At 29.2% G+C, this 19,418-nt stretch overlaps 1 protein-coding gene across 5 annotated transcripts in view; it reads left to right on the top strand.

The window, feature by feature from the left end:
* The window catches only part of LOC107446614 (pyruvate dehydrogenase kinase), a 50,589-nt gene that overhangs the window by 11,393 nt on the left and 19,778 nt on the right, over nucleotides 1–19,418 (top strand). For 3 of the 5 annotated variants that reach the window (XM_071184343.1, XM_071184344.1, XM_071184346.1), the window contains exons 2-3: nucleotides 8,864–9,002; nucleotides 17,297–17,365. In XM_071184343.1, coding sequence (XP_071040444.1) covers nucleotides 8,864–9,002; nucleotides 17,297–17,365 — 208 coding nt within the window. Of the gene's footprint in view, nucleotides 1–8,863; nucleotides 9,003–10,739; nucleotides 10,809–17,296; nucleotides 17,366–19,418 lie in introns of all 5 variants that reach the window. The other 2 variants (XM_071184342.1, XM_071184345.1) reach the window with 1 other exon arrangement.

Raw genomic sequence — 19,418 nt, 5'->3', positions numbered from 1 at the left:
TTGTTCATTGAAATCCATAGTCTGACAGATTCTAGCAATTTTTTACCTGTACAATACTAACTTAAACTGAGTTGAACTTCATGATTAAGTTTATAATATAACATTTAAAGAAATTTTTAGTGTACGATTTTAATTAGTTAGTTTGAATTTCGGAACTTTCATTTGACAAAATTTGCTTAGTTTATGATTTATGTATTTATTGATATTTTTTTTTAATTTCATTATATTCAGCAATATTTGACGTTTTTTTAAATTCCAATTTAAATTCAATTTTTCAGCCAATCAGAGACCAAATAGGGTGAAAAAGTAATACTTAAAATGAATTTAAACTTCTAGCTATACAAAAAGTTTGCAAGATTGCCATTTTATTAATTTTTTTTCTTCTAATATAACGATTAAATATTTTTATTACATATGAGAGATATTTTTTTTTATTATATATGAAATCCCGTTGAACATGTTATTGATTATAGATAATTTTTTTCCGTCAAGAGATGAAACTGCGGATCGCAATTTTAAATCACCCTGTTCGTGAGAGATCGTCCTAACTTTTTAGCAAGAAATCCACGATTTTTTTGATCAACATGTTTTTAGACTTCTTGATATTATTGCTTTAATATATGAAAACTAATTTTGAAGATCTTGTTTACTTTAAAAAAAAAACTTTGCTTGTTATTATTTATTTAATATATCTCTATAAGTCATAAACACATCAAATAAGTAATCTCGACGTATACCGTGTGACTGTGAATATTTAGCTTTGAAATATGTTTGCGAAATTTAGGTACTTATTTATTGTCCGCTTTCTATTGTATCCCCCCTTTTCTTTCTTCGTTAATTATATATTTTTTCTTTGTGTTCGTCATGGCTTTTGTTTCTTTTTGTAGTATCTTACTTTTGAATACTAAGATAATTTAATAGGTTTTTTATTTTAATTTTGGTAGATGTATTTCAAGGTACAGAAACATGTAATCAAGTTATCCTTAACAACGAATGGTTTCAATTTTTGAAAATAATTCATATGAATTTGAATCAAGGATAATATATAAGTATGCTTAAAGTTTTATTATCTGATAAAACAAATGATTTGAGATTATTTTATATAATGTTAACCTATAAGGAACCAGAAATATTTCAAGTTTACTTCCTACCCTGTCCAAGATATTTTCATACGACAAATGCATTTTATTTTAAGGAGAAATTATTCCTATATCATTATCAATAAGTAATAATTAATTAAAACTTTAATGATGTATTGGATTATAAATATATATATGAATCATTATTAAATTTATTGTATATATGGCAACAATGAGAGTAATAAAATGACTTTTGTCTCGGATATACTCGGCTTTGAACCCTGTAACTAAGGGTACCATGCAGATTATATGGTGATATTAGTCTGTTAAGCTTTGAAATATAGACTTTTTATTTTTAAATTTGTTAATCTAATCGATAATCGAACCGTTGTTCTTCGCAAAAACGGCTTTAATCACTGTGTGTCATCATGGATCAAATTATTAATTTATGATTTCTAATAGGGCTCGAAAAAACTCAGAAATTTTACCCGTCCCCGAGGACGGCTTGTCCAACAATGTACCCGTCCTCCTTTGGAACTAACCCGTCGCTTCTAAATAAATAAAAATATAATTTTCTCTTATTTATTACTAACATTTATATAAATTGCACAATGAATTAGTAGTTACTAGGATTACAAATACTAGGATTACATTATACAGTAATAAAAGAAATACTAGGTTACTAATAGTAAAACCTAGTATTTCTATTATGAAATAATTTATTTCTTTGATGAAATAATTTAAATAACAAAGGTTAAGTTATCTGTCAATTATCATGTCAATTTATCCGATGGTACTGCGTTTTTTAAATGAATCAAATATGACGTTTGCCAGTTCCACAATCAAGCCAATGATTTACAGAGGTTTCTGAACAGAAATCTGAAAGAGGTTTTCCATTTAGGTAGATGTTCATAAATGCGTTTAACGCTTCTTGTTTAAGACCAGTAAGTAATGTGTTTTTTTGTAAGTTCATTGCTGAAAAGCCCCTTTCAACCGCTGCAGTACTCCCAGACAGAGAAAACATCAATTCCACCATGCGCAGTATGTTGCTGTATTTCGAGATTAGAGGGTCATTTTAGAAGTGAGGAGCTAGACTCTTGTAAGATAACAAAAATTGAAAATATATCACGAACATTAACGGGAAAATGGCCGTCCGCGCGGACGTTGGATTCGAGAAATTTGTTGTCCGCAGGGTATTTTTGACCGCCGAGGACGGGCGGTTTTTCGAGCCCTGATTTCTAATGTGCCTATTTTTTTAAACTTTATTTTTGACCAGGATTTTAAAAATATTCATTAAGGATTGTGATTATTAAGGATTTTATTTTATTTTATAACTGTCGTTGAACAGCTTACCCAATTTTGGGTTTACGTCTACTAATGTTCAACTCCGTAGCCTTGTCATTTTGAACCCAATCCAGAAGAGAAGGGAACTCATGTAGTATCAAGTATTTGGAGAAATTTGCCTTCGTGGGGGACCTTTTGATGGAACTAAACCGCATTTGTTTTGCATGGAGAGGAAAACCGCAAAAATCTCCCATGGTTAGCCTGACTACTTGGGGACTCTAACCCATAATCCGTCATCCACTGAGGATATTTTACGTCAGCACTGTGGTCGGTGCGAGCCGGGTGCGGAATTTGTATCGACCAGCCATCGCTGGGATTCGAATCGAACCCGGTTCGCCTCATTGGAGGGTGAACACTCTATCCCCTGAGCCACCACGGCACGATTATTAAGGATTGTAATTATTGGAGATTGCGGAACATCCTATGTAATCATAATAACTATATGGATAAATATTTTTGTTACTCGGAAGCGCTATATTAGTTTTAACGAACCTCTGTTGAATTTTTAAATAATAATGAATTGACTGAATTACTCTACTTCTTATCTTTACGTATCTTGCAAACTGTTGATAATTTTATTTTGTTTGTGTGTCGCTTGTTTTGGCACTTATCCAATTCGTCTGGAGAAAACTGGTTGACTTCATAATCTGTCAGTTCAAGGTTAAAAATAACAACAATGTTTTTGAATAAAATATTTACACATCTGTTTTTGCATCTAGACTGGATTTACAATGTAATGATCTTTAATTATAAGACTAATGTTGGATCGAAAATGTTTTATTCTATTTATATTATGAATAAGTTTCTGAATTTGACATTGACTTGCCCCCAAAATTGACATTCAGTTATATTCACGCAAATTTCTGTCACAAGTTTCTATTATTTTCGTCATGTTCTAATTTAAGGATGCTAAACCGGTCCCATCATAAAATATTTTTTCGTAAAGTCGGACCCTTCACTAAATATTATACTGTTAAAACGGACCCATCACAAAATATTTTATCGTAAAAACGGACCCCTTCACAAAATATTTTGTCGTGAAAACGGAACCTTCTCAAAATATTCTATTGTAAAAACGGACCCTGTCACAAAATATTTTATGGCGAAAATAGATGTTTTACTTAAATTGGATTTTGGAAGACAAAATCAATGGCGTCTTTAATTCGTGATTTTATAGCGATAATTCCTTGAAAGACATGTTTTTTGTGTTCCTTTTGCAGGATTTTTTGCAATTCTTAAATTTGGACCTTTCACAGAAAGTTTGAACTGATGTCTGACTTAATGAGATAAATCACAAAAACTAGATACTATTTTTTACACATTAACAAAATAAGATTTTTCAAAATTTTAAAGAAAAGTTTCAAAGTTCCTTTAATTAGTGTAAATTATCAAGGTCTTCTGAATACTAATTTTGATATAAAAATGTATTTTTAACTAATATGACATAAAAACTAAGTCAGTACGAACCAAAGTTCGGAGTCAGAATTGAACATTTCCGCTACCGTCTCTAGTTTTTGTTCCTTTGAAATGTATTCTAATAAGATGACTCTCGTTAATTATTATCGGAGCCCTAAATACGTTTTAAAAGTAAAGTAGAATTTATGTCTTTTAAGCAATTAATCATTATACTTAATTTGTAAAAGCAAAACCGCTGTAAGACTATCGAACTTGAACTATCACTTGAAAGCTTGTCTCAAGGGCGCTTTCTTTTTAATCTGATGATATAGAAATTTATTGATAATTTCGCTAGTTTTCTTCAAGTAAGTAGCCTTGTAATTTTTTTTAAAAAAAAAGATCTGCTTATTTGATCGCCAGGAGATTAATCAAGTATATTGGTGGATTATTTTCACACTAATACTATTTTTAAAATGAAATTCAAGTTTAGATATACTAGCTTTTAAGTGAGGTTATTTATTCCAAAAAGATAAAGTAGGTTAATGAAATCGAAAAAGCAAACTCGTTATACTAGAATGCAATTAAAAAAAGTAAATATCCGTTGAATAAATTGGTGTAAACAGTCAGACAAGATCGTAAAATATAAGAGCTATAAATGTAAATTTCAGACACTATTTCCAAATTTATAAATCTCTCATTAATTTACAATAGTGTTAGTGTATTACTATTTTTTAATGAAAAGGTGATATAACAGTTCATTTAATTTTTTTTGCATTCTATGAGAAATGTTGTTTTCTCCTATGTATTAGTTATTTTATTTTAGCTTTAATTTTTATCTTGCCGCTTGCAATTTAGTATGCCTAAAAAACTAAATAATTTTTTTTTTTACCCATAAACAATCTATTAAGCGTATGATTCCGTATAGTAATTTGAATTTAAGATACCCAAAAATTTTCAAATCTGGTGACCCTTAGGGTGTTCGATAGTTGTTTTTCTTTGGGCGTCAATAGCTTTTGCAGAAAAACAACTTTTACAGGCTTCTAAAACCTGCAGTGATTCCCAAGCTTAAGTAAACAGACTTTCTATTAATTGCATAATCGAAAACGGACCACTTCATTCTAACAATATTGAATTGAGTCTGAGATGAACACACATTTCTTCCCCAATTATTATTAAAAAATTGAATTAGAGTGTATTCTGTTTCTATGACCCGTGTGTTTCGTATTGACTGATTATCCAGGGTCTCATCCTTTTCTTCACTTGTCAAAAGCTTCTCAACCCTGGTGTGGTGTAATATAAACATACATTGTACTTTTAATAATTGTTGATTAAAGTTAGTGTTTATAAATATAAAAAAAATTTTTTTTTGTACAAATTTTCGCCATTCCATTCACTTGTCACAATTAAAAAAAATAATTTTCATCGGTCCATATACTTTAACTACGTTTAATGTCCTGCTAAGCTACGTTAATATTAACTTCATAGACTTTCACCGTGTTAGAAATAGAAAGAAGAATTTTCATTTTGCATTAAAGGTTTTAAAATAGACGAGTATTTAAAAATAACTTCATTTAAACGAATCTTCTAGTTCTGATGAGTTCTTGAAATAGTTCTATTTTTAGGAACGAAGTTTAATAGACGACTCAATTTGGAATTGGAATAGCAAGTTTAAAATGTTTGAAGGAGCGAAATTTTGTTCCTTTTAAATGGTAGATTTTTCTATTTTTAAAATTTGATTTCATAAACACTCTTTTTGGAGTTAATAATTTTTTCTTTGTTTTAAACGTTATTTTTTTTTTCAATTTCTAATTTTTTTTTTTTAATAAATCATTTCTACTTGTTAAAGACCCAGAAATGTCATTATTATTCTTTTTTACAAATGTTTCGTGATAAAAGTTGAAATAATTGTTTTAATATCAATGTAGTAGAAACATCGTTTATCACATTTGAAAAGTTTAATTTTGAAGTTGAAATGGTGTGTCATTATTCATAAATAAATGACTTCAAAACCGTTGAAAAAGTTTAGTTTCTTGAAAGTTAAGTAGTAATATTTAAGTAATACTATAATTAAAGCAAAAATGAAATAGTTATTATTATTTTTTAAATCCCTCTACGAAGTATAAAGATTTTTCTTTTCTGAGAATTTCTTTACTTCGTACAACTGCCAGTTGTGCTACGAATGGCAACTAAGTATTTATGTAAATATTCGTAGCACTCATCAATCAAAGCATTCAGAAAGGAACATAAGTGACATCCATTTCAGTGACTATGACGTCATATCACCTCTGTGTTATTTCCCTTTTGACATCGAAAGTCATTTCAAGGTTCTTAATAAAACGTACTAATATTATACAATTCAACATAAAACACCCAATTTCCATCTGAAAGCTTGCGTGCGTCAGATGCTGCACTAAATATTTACGATTTCCAGAATAACTGCATACTTTCATTGATTTTAGGACCCACCGAAACTTATAGAATTCAAATAAATTTTCCTTATGCCCATAAATGATCTCTTATTAGTAATAAGTCTATGAAGAAGGGGTATTCAAAGAATAAAAAAGATTTTTCACCAAAAAGAAAATAAAAACACGATTACACTGTTTCACATTTGAAGCTAACTCATATTTTTAAATTATGTATCTGTTTTGGTGAAGAGAATTATCTGGGCTTTAAATCGGACAAAAAACTTAAACATTAAAAAAAATATTGAACTTTTTAAAAATTTTATCTACTTGGAATCATTATACATTCTGTGATTAATTTGAAATATTTTTCATAATTTGTGGCCAAATAAGGCAGCGTTCGTTTATAGTAGAATGATAAATAATAATGCAGAAAGTTTCCATTTATTAAAAAAAGATTAAAAACACTTTAAATTTTCTCGAAACTGTGGTTTTTTCTTTATATTGACTCTTTTGCGCCATTTTTGTCATTTTATTTTATTTTATAATCGTCTTTGAACAGCCGACCCAATATTTGGTTTAGGACTACTAATGTTTACTCCTTAGCCTTGTAATTTTGAACCCAATTCAGAAGACAAGGGAACTCCTAGATCAAGTATTAGGAGAAATTTGCCTTCGTGGAGGATTTTTGGATGGAATGAACCCGCATTTGCGTTACATGGAAAGGAAAACCATGAAAACCTCCTTCGGTTGACTTGACGACAAGGGCACTCTAAGCCATAATCTGTCTACCATTGCTGATATTTTACGTCAGCACTGTGATCAGTGCGAGCCAGGTGCGGAATTCGTATCGACCAGCCATCTGGGATTCGAATCCGTTTCACCGGAGCTCTCTACTCCCTGAGCCACCATTTTCGTTATTGGATAGTATAAATTAGCGGGCTGTAGGGGGACAAGAGTTTCGAATATCTTCTATTCAACGATTATTCATAACAGAACTTTATTTCATCCCTGCCCATAAATTCAACTTTTCTAAATGCTAATTTATTTTTGAAATCGATAAAGTTTTTTCGTAGTATTGAAAAGAAGAGTATTGATTTGTTAAGTAAAGAGACAATAGAAGCTACATTTATAATTCGTTCCCGAAAGTGAAAAAAAAAGTGCTCTTCCAAGTAGACAATATTGTGATGTAACTTGTGAGTTATCCATCAAGAAATTCTTAAATGAACAATTTGAATAAAAATGTCAATTAATTATTTACCCATTGATTGGCACTTATATTTACTATTACTGAGTACTATTAGCATAACATAGGTAAGTCTATTATTTACGAACATTTACTCTTCAAATCCCAAGCACCTTGTTGCTGTGCCTATAATTTGCATCGATTGATTTAGTGACTTAAAAGAAAAAAAAATCTGTTTTGCTAATTTCTATTCCAAAAAATGCTGGCCTTTTTAAAATTTTCCCATTCATTTCTTGATTTTATAAACCATAAAAATGTTTTCTTTTTTTTGGAATATCGCTAAAATGATTTCATTTTATTTATTATTTTTTTGAAAGAAAAATTTGCATTAAATTTGTACAAATAATGTGAAATTTGTATATGATATGCATACTTAATATAATCAATGTTAAGTATGAATAACATAAATAATGTAAAATTTGTATAAATATTACAGTTGAATTTATTTTATTTAATTATGAAAGATTAATGTAAAATTTTATTATTGCTGTTCTTTTATAATGTTTTACCAAAGTTATCGAAAAAAAATGTAACAAGACAACTATAGACTCATGGGCTTGTTTGGCGATGGTTATTCCCCCCCCCCCCNATTCCCCCCCCCCCTCAATAATTAAAAATATCTGAGTCTCACTCAGTATTTCAGATAAATAAATTTTTTTTTCTCGAATTATCATCGATTTAAACTCCTTAAAGTTAAAAAGCAAGAAAGAGATAAAAATAATTAATCTTTTTGCAGGCATTTAGCACTTTTAAATTTTTCCTGTGTGTGAAATTTAGAAAACTATTGTGACTTTCTAATTTTATTTTGTCCCCCTTCAAAAATTTGGCCCCTGCAACACCTATGATACACATAAATAGAGATATATTGCAGGGAAAAAAACTTTCCTTTGCGTCGCATAATGGTGCGAGTACTTTTATATTTCTCGTTTCTATGGTGATTAATCTTTTTATCATTTTTTTTTACTGTATTTATATTAAATCACGTTTTCGATATTTTTGATGCGTTATACTAGTTTATATTACACACGTTTTTAAAATTTTCTGTCTTTTTTTCTAAAGGAACCTACATGATTGTTTTGGTTGGTTAGGGTGAAAAAGTTGTTATGGTTATTTTATTACTATTTTTCTTGTATCCAAAGAAAGACAAGTGCTAGATTTTGACTGCATAGATTTTGATGCATGAACTTAACAATGAGTAGATCTTTGAAAACAGAATGAATATTTTTCAACTATCTCTCTTTCACTTTAATTGCAAATTTAAAATTTATTCTTTTACCAGAATATTTTAATTTTAAATTTTTTTTTTTTTTAAATTCCTGGGAATTGTAATGAGTATGCAAAATTACATTAACCTTTTGATCGATAATAATAGGTATTCATGTTTTTTTTTACAGGAAGCAAAGCTTGTGAAAGAACATCTTTTGTATTTTTGCGTAAGGAGCTTCCTGTTCGCTTAGCCAACATAATGAAAGAAATCCATCTACTTCCAGAACGTTTACTTCGAATGCCATCTGTAGCTTTAGTGCAAAGCTGGTAACAACAGTTTTTCATTTTTTTTATTGCCTCACTATAAAACCATGTATTAAGGTAATTGTATTTATAGATGCTATATAACATAAATATGATTAAATTAACAATAATAATATTCAAATAATAGTGAAAATTGTATTTTACAAAAAAATTATTTAAACAGAAAAAACTAGGTCATTTACCAAACACTCTTTTTGCTTAGTATTTTTATGTTTTTTTTTTTAAAAAATTAGTCATGGAGTTTATTTATAAAAACGAAGATTTAAGCAAAAGTGGAAACTAGTTACTGTATTCAGGGCTGATTGTGCTCCTGAAAAAAGCCGGATTTCCGGATTTTTCGCTAACAGTGATCCGGACGTTTCCGGAGATCGAAGGTCCAGATGTTTAAAAAAATCATTAATCACAGAAGTTTCCGGAAATCAAATTTTCAAAGGTGGAACTTAAAAACACAGTTTATTTTTGTTTGTAAGGCAGAGTCAGATACTTTATAAGCTTATATTCATGATTAATATTAATTTTTTATCAGTAAATAGTTATTATAATCATAAACTCAAGAAAGAAAGACATGTTGTTGTTGACGGATGCCATTTAGGCAGAGGGGGTGCGATTGCTCTTGTTTTCCAGTGGCGCCATCTATGGCCAAGAATTCGACTTCTGCCACACCATACCGTCACGCCCTATAGGGCGGACCCATTCATACATCCATTCATTCTTCCACAGATCGTAATTTTGACCTGAATCAGAGAATGATCTATCTCCAAATCAGAACCCCCAGAGGTATTGATTTGTTATGGGAACATGGAGGAATTTGAGACTCGACAGATTTAACATGCATCAGTCATCATTTACCACACGGGGAGTCTTCGGCAGGCAGGGATCGAACCCATGACCTCTTGGACATGGGCCCAGTGCCCTACCAACCAGGCTATCCCAGCCTAAAAAGAAAGACATATTTGTACATTTTAATTACTTCTCCATGTCATAGGTATGTGCAAATGGTATAGGTGTATGTAAAATTTTAAATATATTTTAGGTAAACTACGAAATATTGAGAAAAAGGAAAAAAACTTTGTTTAAATTTTTTCTAATTTTTCAATTTGAACTGTTTTTTTTTTTTCAACTCAAGAAATTTTCCGGAATTTTGACTTGGGCTCGCAATCACCCCTGTGTATTACACTTTATGTTGGTTTAAAAAAAAGTTTTCTAACTAGCATGAAACCATTCAATGCATTTTAATATTCTTAACTATTAAAATATTTAATATGTATTACCTAGTTTCTTTAAAATCCAAACTAATTTAATAGTATTTTAAAATCAGGATCAGAGATCTAAAAGATTGACTCCGAATTAACACATTTCAATTTCATTGCTCAAAAATTATATCAAATATTCGAATACTTTTTCAAAATATTTATATAAATGCCAAAATATAAAATTTTAATATACTACTTCAAATATTTGCTTTAATTTATTTTAACAATATTAAAAGGTTAGAAAAAAAATATTGTATATGTAATTTTTTGATATGCTTTAAATGTTATGGGCAAGTCTTCAAAACCTTAAGAATTTTGAAGCCCTTGAATTAAAGGGGCCCAGTTATAGGATTATAATCAATAATTTAAGTAATCAGATTAAAATTATTGTGCAGATATGTTTACTTATGAACAGATATGTTTATATATGATTAATTTTACTATACATATATGTTTATTCATAGTAGGTATATTCTTTATTTCATAGGTATGAAAGAAGTTTTGAAGAACTCTTAGTCTATGAAACTTCAGAATCTAATAAGAAGTCTTTAGAAAGGTATTGGCCAGCAGGTTTTTCTAAAGAAGTGCACAATATTTAGTGCCCCACTTAAACTGTACCCGGAAGCAAAAAAATACATAAAATTTTAGATTTAAACAATTTGTTTTAATATTTAAATAATGTATTAGTCTATCTATCCTATAGATCAGTAAATTATTTTTGTTAATTGTCATTGTAAATCTATCTTAGCTTTTGTATTTTCTTATGGTAAAAAACAATGTAAATTAAATTTGTTATAATCTGATGTTAAACATAAGAAAAATTTGCTTCCATAATTTCTGTGTGAACTTATCTTTGATAAAATTTAGTGTAGTACAGAAAAAACAGTTAGTGTAGTAAAAATAGTTATAAATTAGTGTAGTTAAAGAATTGTTAATTATTCAAATTCGTAGTCATTGATGTTCAAATATTGAGAACCTCTTTTTTCATATTTTTTTATGGGAAATATGGTTATATTTATAGTAAAAAAACGTTATTGAAGTCTCTAGTCATGTAATATTTGAGAAAACTCATCTTATGTGTTTCCTTTAAAAATATGGTAAAATTCAGTATCCTGGCTGAAGCTAAAAACATGAATCGCTAGGACAAGAAAAAAGGATCTGCTGGCAATAAATTATAAAAAAAATTGTTACGATTTATTTTGCATAATTTACTCCAATAAAACGGTTACAATTCAAAATGTGTAATAAGACAAACTAGGGGGTAACAGTGATTCCACTAAACGGGTTGTTAGAAACTCAAGATTTCAATTTTTCTGGGTCCCTTTTTACCACTTTTCTACTTCTTTATTCGCCTACTATCCTTTAAATTCCTAATATTTTATCCATTGGACAAAAGAAAGAATTTCAAATCATGTATTTTAACTATCAAAGCTTTTAATTAGGAATGATCGAAGGAAAAGTAGTGATCTAATTTCATATTAAGAATTATTCTAATTTTGTCTCTCAGCTGAAGGATTTTTTTTAATATTTAAAATTTAGTTTCAATCTTACCTACATTAATCTGTTGGCAGGCTTTTATTTCCCTCACTGGAGAATTACACTTCCCCTCTACGATTTTTGGTGTATTTGACACTCAGAATGCATATATATTATATACACAGAATACATGGTTAGTTGGTGTCGTGTCATGGACAGAAAATAATTTTAAATGTGATCAAAGGTCCTATATAAAACAACTGAAATTTGAAGGCATTTTTCTTCATATAATTCCGCTCACGGATTGTCACTTACTTGCTGCAATTGCGCCAGTATAACGGGACAGTTGAAAAGATGTATGGGGGTTAGTTCTATGTCTGGGCAATTTTTGAAAAGGCAGTAAGTTCTTGTTCCGTCACCATAAATCTTCATCCCCCTAAAGCAGGGTTTCTTAACCTGTGGTTCATGGACCCCCTAGGGGTCCATGGGTCATATTTTGGGGGTCCACCGACTGCTCCTAATTTTTAAAACGTTTGGATCAATAATATTTAAATACCATTGATCTTTTTTTCTTTCTGAGGGCTGGGTGCAGTCCAAATTCAATACGGACTGCACCCAGCCCTCTAATATCCCTGTCATATTTTTAACATCCTCCACTAACCGGCTTTCAGTTTGCACCATCAGGGGCAACCCCCGGATGACGTCCGCTGTACTATTTTTATTATCCCCTATCAAGCTACCTACATTTGACACCTTGTTCAGGTTACTAGATCTAGAATTTTTTACTAAGAAGAAAGCCCAGTTTTTGAAATCTGGAACATTAGACAAACGTGGATTTGGTATTCCACAAAAACCTCTGGTTGAGGCATCTCTCAAAGTTGCATATCATATTGCTAAAAGCAAGAAACCGCATACTATTGGAGAGACGTTAGTTAAGCCATGTGCGCTGGAGATGGTTGAATTAGTTTGTAGATTGGAACAGTGAAAAAAAAAAACTTGAGGCAATTCAATTTTCAAATGATGTGACGCATTCAAGAATAGTTTAAATTTCTTGCAATATCTTGAAAAAGATCATCGATGAATTGAAAGTGTATCGCCATTTCCCTTTAGTAAGCAACTGGATGAAACTGCAGATATCTCAAATTATAGTCAACTTCTTGTTTTTGTTCGTTACGTGTCTCTTGATACTATCAAAGAAGAATTTTTATGTTGTGAGTTTCTTTAGCAAACTACAAAGGCAGTTGATTTTTTAGCAATGTTAAATTTTTTCTTTACCAAACAAGACTTCGGCTGGAAAGAAAAACTTCATTCACTTCGTACAGATGGAGCACCACCTGTGATGCTTGGCAATAAATCTGGTTTTGACTTGTTGGTAAAAAAAAAAGTCTCCTAATGTTCTTGTTGCTCTTTGTTTTTTACATAGACATGCACTGGCTACAAAAACTCTTCCAACCAGCTTAAAAGAAGCATTATCAAAAGTTATTAAAACTGTAAATTTTATTAGAAGTAGAGCTCTTAATCATCGTCTCTTTAAAACTCTGTGTCAAGAAATGGACGCAGAACATGAGGTACTTCTGTACCAAACGGAATTGCGCTGGCTGTCGCGAGGGCAGATTTTGAAACAATTTTTCATGTTGAAGATCGAATTATCACTTGTTCTAGAAGAAAAAGATATCTCATTCTTCGAATATTTAAACAAAAAAGATTTTACCTATAAATTGGCTTACCTGGCAGATAATTTTAACCACCTGAACAATATAAGTCTTTTAATTCAAGGACCCAATATCACCATTATGGATGCAACTGAGAAATTACAAGCATTTTAATTGAAGATGCCAATTTGAAAAAAATAGAATTCAAAATAAGATATATGCAAACTTTTAAATGTTAGACGAAGTGCTTTCTGAAAATGGATCTTGCGAGATAATTTTGTTACTGAATAACTTAAAAAATGAAATCTGTGAACACCTGGAAGTACTTCAAGTTTCATTGAAAAACTATTTTATTAAAATGAGATAAAGATAAAAGATGAGTTGTGGATTCGTCATCCTTTTCTTTGTGATATTGACTGTATCGATGATATGAACCTTGCCAAAGATGAGCTTACTGATCTTAGAACAAAGTCCTTGCTAAAAATGGATTTCGATTCAAAAACACTCGGAGAGTTCTGGTTTTCTGTGAAAGAAGCCTACCCATTGCTTGTAAAGCGAGTTATTTCAGCTATAATTCCGTTAGCTACAGTGTATCTTAACGAAACCGGACTTTCCACAGTTGTGTCAATAAAAACAAAACATCGTTATCGATTGAATGTTGAACATGTTATGTTCGTTGCTTTGACGAAATTAATCCCTCTATTCAATTTATTAATTAAGGAACAGCAGCAACAACTTTCAGACTAAAAATTTTAGTTTTAAATATTTTGTATACTATTGAAATAATAAAATTAAATGCTAAAATAAATTAAATACTAAAAATTGATGTTTTTTGAAATTTTTTTTTCAGAGGGGTGGTCCGTGACTTCTAAAAAAATTTTAAAAGGGGTCCATTGTATCAAAAAGGTTAAGAAACACTGCCCTAAAGTGTTCTGTCCGGAGTCTTGTTAGTGTGCTGGTGAGAGTTCTATTGGTACTTTATTTAGAAAAATAACGTCAGGCACTGAACTTTCGTTCTTCGCCTTAGAAGATGCCGGAAGTGTTGCCCATTTATCGCTACCCAGTGTGCACCTGTGAACCAAAGTCACGGAGGCAAGTAACATTACCCACGCCACACTGCCACAAATACCCGTTCATAGGGTGGGCCACATTCATACATTCACACATCAGAAGACAACACAGAGAGAGAGAAACATCCATGCCAGAGCGGGATTTGAACCCGCTGCCATTGGCTTCACAGTCAGGCATGCTAACCACTTGGCCACATGGCCAGCAGGTCTATTGGTACTGATTTCAGGGATTTGCTGTTTGATTTGGATTTTCCTATCATTGAATTTTGCCTTAGTCACTGAATTGATATTGCTGAGAGTGACATGAGTAACTTTGCTGGTGTTTAATTGTCTTGCCTCTTTTGCCAAGGCATCAGCCATCTTGTTTTCCACAGAATACATATATATACTCTATACACAGAATACATATATATACTCTATACACAGAATACATATATATAATCTATACACAGAATTACTAAGTCAAGCCAGTAAAATTAGGCTCAAATTATTGGTCTCTAATGCTAATAATTGCCTAAAAAGTATCTTGATAAGCTGAAGTTCATGTTATTCCAAAATAATAGTTTACATTTGTAAATTGGAAATAGGTTCAGAAAATCTGCTATTTATAGAAATGTTTGCCAATAAAAATTAGACTATGTTTTCAATTTTAAGGATTCTTTTTAATGAAATAAGGCTCATACAACTTTTGAGGTTATAAGGTTTTCCATAGAAATAATAACTTGTTCACATCTTTATTACATTTTATTTTATTTGCTATAAAACTATGAATGCAGAGTATTTTTCACACTTTAATACTAAGTTGAGACAAGGTATGTATTTAATATTAATTAGGTAGTTGTTAATTAGTTTTTCATTTTATAATTCTCATTCCGCATGTTTTGAGAGTGAGTATTATGTAATTTTTTACTATGGTTCAAGATATAAGTATATTACACAAATTGAAAAACTATAAAAACTTTTTTTACAGTTCTATTTTTAAAAAAATTGATTTAATTTCATATTTATATTATTTAGTGTGAATATATCTTCATGTGAAAAATGGAACATTTTATTTTGAAGGATGTCAGTTAGGCCTAAGTTTTTTGTTCCTTTTTATAAAATTTTGGTACGTTATTTACCTTTGGGAAATTCAACTATTTACAAGTTTCATGTTTGCCAAATTTAAAAGCATATAACTCAGTTAAAACAATTGATGCGGTTCTATTGATTTTTTGAAAAGATAAATCTTGGTGTCATTTACACTTGTAAATTTTAGAAATTCAAAATTTTTTAAAAATTAAAATCTAGCTGTTGCAAGCACACCACTTAGTTTTTAATATTTAAAATTATTTTAAACTTATAAAAGTTTGTAAAAAATTTGAGTTTTTAATTTTCACAAAAAGTATTACATCTGCCCAATTTTATTTTAACTGAATTATATGCATTTAAAGCCTGCAAATACTACATTCGTTAATGGTGGAATTGCCCATATATCCTCATGTTTCAAAAGCAAATTTCAAACACAATATCCAAGTTTTTTTGTTTCATAGAGTATCTGATTCATTTGATGATTGTTAAAAATTATCATTTTCACTCTTTTATCAGGGACACAGATTGATATGAAGAATGACTTGTTTTGAGATTTTTTTCTAATTCTAAAATATTTTAGGCTGTTCTTTGTAAGCTCTGTCATCATATTAAATAACGTTTCCTAACGCTTAATGGATTATAAACTATTTTAATAACTTAACTGTTTTGTGTATCTTTAAGTTCTATTTTATCTGTTTGAAGTCAGTTCCCTCTTTGTGAATTATAAAAATTGTGCAAAATATTAATGTAATGAAAAGTCACAGTTTTGTCATAAGTTGTGTTTGCAATCTTATTTTTAATATTTGAAACGTTACTCTAACGCTGCATTGTTTTGACACTGCAGTTGAGAATTATTCATTTGTTTTAATTTTTATTTTGGTGGAAAAATCTTGTCAATTTGGCAGTTACTTAAAAACAGTTTAATTTTTACGTTATTTGGTAGCTACATGGNATTTTTTGTGCATGAATGTAAGATGGACAAATACCTTGTTAAGGCGACATCTTCTACTCCGTAACGGACAAATGAAAATGAAACAAATGTCGATAGAAACGGTCAAAACGAAACAAATACGGATATTTTTCAGCCAAATAAATATAATAGCCGATGAAAAAGTAGATATAGGACATTTTCCATATGATGATGCAGCAAAAATATTCAATTAGAAGATGTGAAAAATGTATCATAATTAAAGAAATAATTTTTTTCCAAGTCTATTCGTGTTTCTTTAATTTTTAGAAATCTCACTTAACTTTTTGAAATCTCACCCTGTTTTTGAGAAAGGGTGAGAAATTCTCACCCATTTTTTTTCTGCAATGAATACACTGCCTAGTTTCTTTAAAATTCAAACTAATTCAATAGTACTTTAAAATCAGGATCAGAAATTTAAAAGATTGACCCCAAATTAACACATTTCAATTTCATAGTTCAAAAATAATATCAAATATATTAATACTTTTTCGAAATATTTATATAAATGCCAAAATATGAAATTTTAATATACTACAAATATTTGCTTTAATTTTTTTTTACAATATTGAAAGGTTAGAAAAAAAAATAGTGTATATGTAGTTTTTTTTACATGCTTTAAATGTTATTGGTAAGTCTTCAAAACCTTAAGAATTTTGAAGCCCTTGAATTAAAGGGGCCCAGTTACAGGATTATAATCATTAATTTAAGTAATCAGATTAAAATTATTGTACATATATGTTTATATAGGATTAATTTTATTGTACAGATATGTTTATTCATAGTACGTATATTCTTTATTTCATAGGTATGAAAGAAGTTTTGAAGAAATCTTAGTCTATGAAACTTCAGAATCTAATAAGAAGACTTTAGAAAGGTATTGGCCAGCAGGTGTTTCTAATGAAGTTCGCAATATTTAGTGCCCTACTTAAACTATACTTAGAAGCAAAAAAATATATAAAATTTTAAATTTTTACAATTGTTTTTAATATTTAAATAATGTGTTAGTCTATCCTATAGATCAGTTAATTATTTTTGTCTATTATCATTGTAAATCTATCTTAGCTTTTGTATTTTCTTATGGTATAAAACAATGTAAATTAAATTTGTTATAATCTGATGTTAAACAGAAGAAAATTTTGCTTTCATATTTTCTGTGTGAATTTATCTTTGATAAAATTTAGTACAGAACAGAAAAGCAGTTAGTGTAGTAAAAATAGTTATAAATTAGTGTAGTAAAGGAAGTGTTAATTATTCAAATTCTTAGTCACTGATGTTCAAATATAGAGAACCTCTTTTTTCATATTTTTTTTAGGGGAAATATAGTTATACTTATAGTAAAAAAAACATTATTGAAGTTTATAGTCTTGTAGTATTTAAGAAAACTCATCTTATGTGTTTCCTTTAAAAATATGGTAAAATTCATTATCCTGGCTGAAGCCTAAAGCATTAATCGCTAGGACGAGGACAAAGGATCTGCCGGCAATAAATTTTTTTACGATTTATTTTGCATTGTTTACTCTAATAAAACGGTTACAATTCAAGATATATAATTAGACAAACTAGGGGGTAACAGTGATTCCACTAAACGGATTGTTAGAAACTCAGGATTTCAATATTTCTGGGTCCCTTTTTACCACTTTTCTACTTCTTTATTCATCTATTATCATTTAAATTCCTAATATTTTATCCATTGGACAAAAGAAAGAATTTCAAATCATATATTTTAACTATCAAAGCTTTTAAATAGGGCTAATCGAAGGTAAAGTAGTGAATTTTCTCTCTCAACCAATAATAATAAAGGATTTTTTTTATATTTAAAATTTAGTTTCAATTTTACCTACATTAATCTGTTTTCAGGCTTTTATTTTCCTCACTAGAGAATTACACTTCCCTTCTAGGATTTTTGGTGTATTTGACACTCAGAATGCATATATATATTATATACACAGAATACATATTTATAATATATACACAGAATACATATTTATACTATATACACAGAATACATATATTTATACTATTTACACAGAATTACTAAGTCAAGCCAGTAAAATTAGGTTCAAATTATTGGTCTCTATTGCTTCTGCTAATTATTGCCTAAAAAGTACCTTGATAAGCTGAAGTTCATGTTATTCCAAAATAATAGTTTAAATTTGTAAATTGGAAAGAGGTTCAGAAAATCTGCTATTTATAGAAATGTTTGTCAATAAAAATTAGATTATGTTTTCAATTTTTAGGATTATTTTTAATGAAATAAGGCTCATACAACTTTTGGAGTTATAAGTTTTTCCATAGAAATAATAACTTGTTTGCATTTTTATTACATTTTATTTTATTTGCTATAAAACTATGAATGCAGAGTATTTTTTCACACTTTAATATTAAGTGGAGACAAGGTATGTTTTTATTATTAATTAGTTGTTAATTAGTTTTTCATTTTATAATTCTCATTCCACATGTTTTGAAAGTGAGTATTATGTAATTTCTTTCTATGGTTCAAGATATAAGTATACTACACAAATTGAAAAACTGTAAAAACTTTTTTTACAGTTCTATTTTTAAGAAAGTTATTTAATTTCATATTTATATTATTTAGTGTAAATATATGTTATTGTGAAAAATGGAAAGTTTTATTTTGAAGGATGTCAATTAGGCTTAGATTTTTGTTCCTATTTTTTCTAATTTTGGTACGTTATTTACCTTTGGGCAATTCCACTATTTGCATGTTTCGTGTTTGCTAAATTTAAAAGCGTATAACTTAGTTAAAACAATTTATATTCTATTAATTTTTTGAAAAGATAAATCTTGGTATCATTTACACTTGTTATAGTTTTTAGAAATGTGAATTTTTTTTAAAATTGAAATCTTTTTGTTGCAAACATAACAATTAGTTTTTAATATTTAAAATTTTTTTAAACTTATAAAAG

Source organism: Parasteatoda tepidariorum, chromosome 8 (assembly GCF_043381705.1).
Source record: "Parasteatoda tepidariorum isolate YZ-2023 chromosome 8, CAS_Ptep_4.0, whole genome shotgun sequence".
Lineage (NCBI taxonomy): Eukaryota > Metazoa > Arthropoda > Arachnida > Araneae > Theridiidae > Parasteatoda > Parasteatoda tepidariorum.
This window is presented reverse-complemented; position numbering and strand designations above follow the sequence as displayed.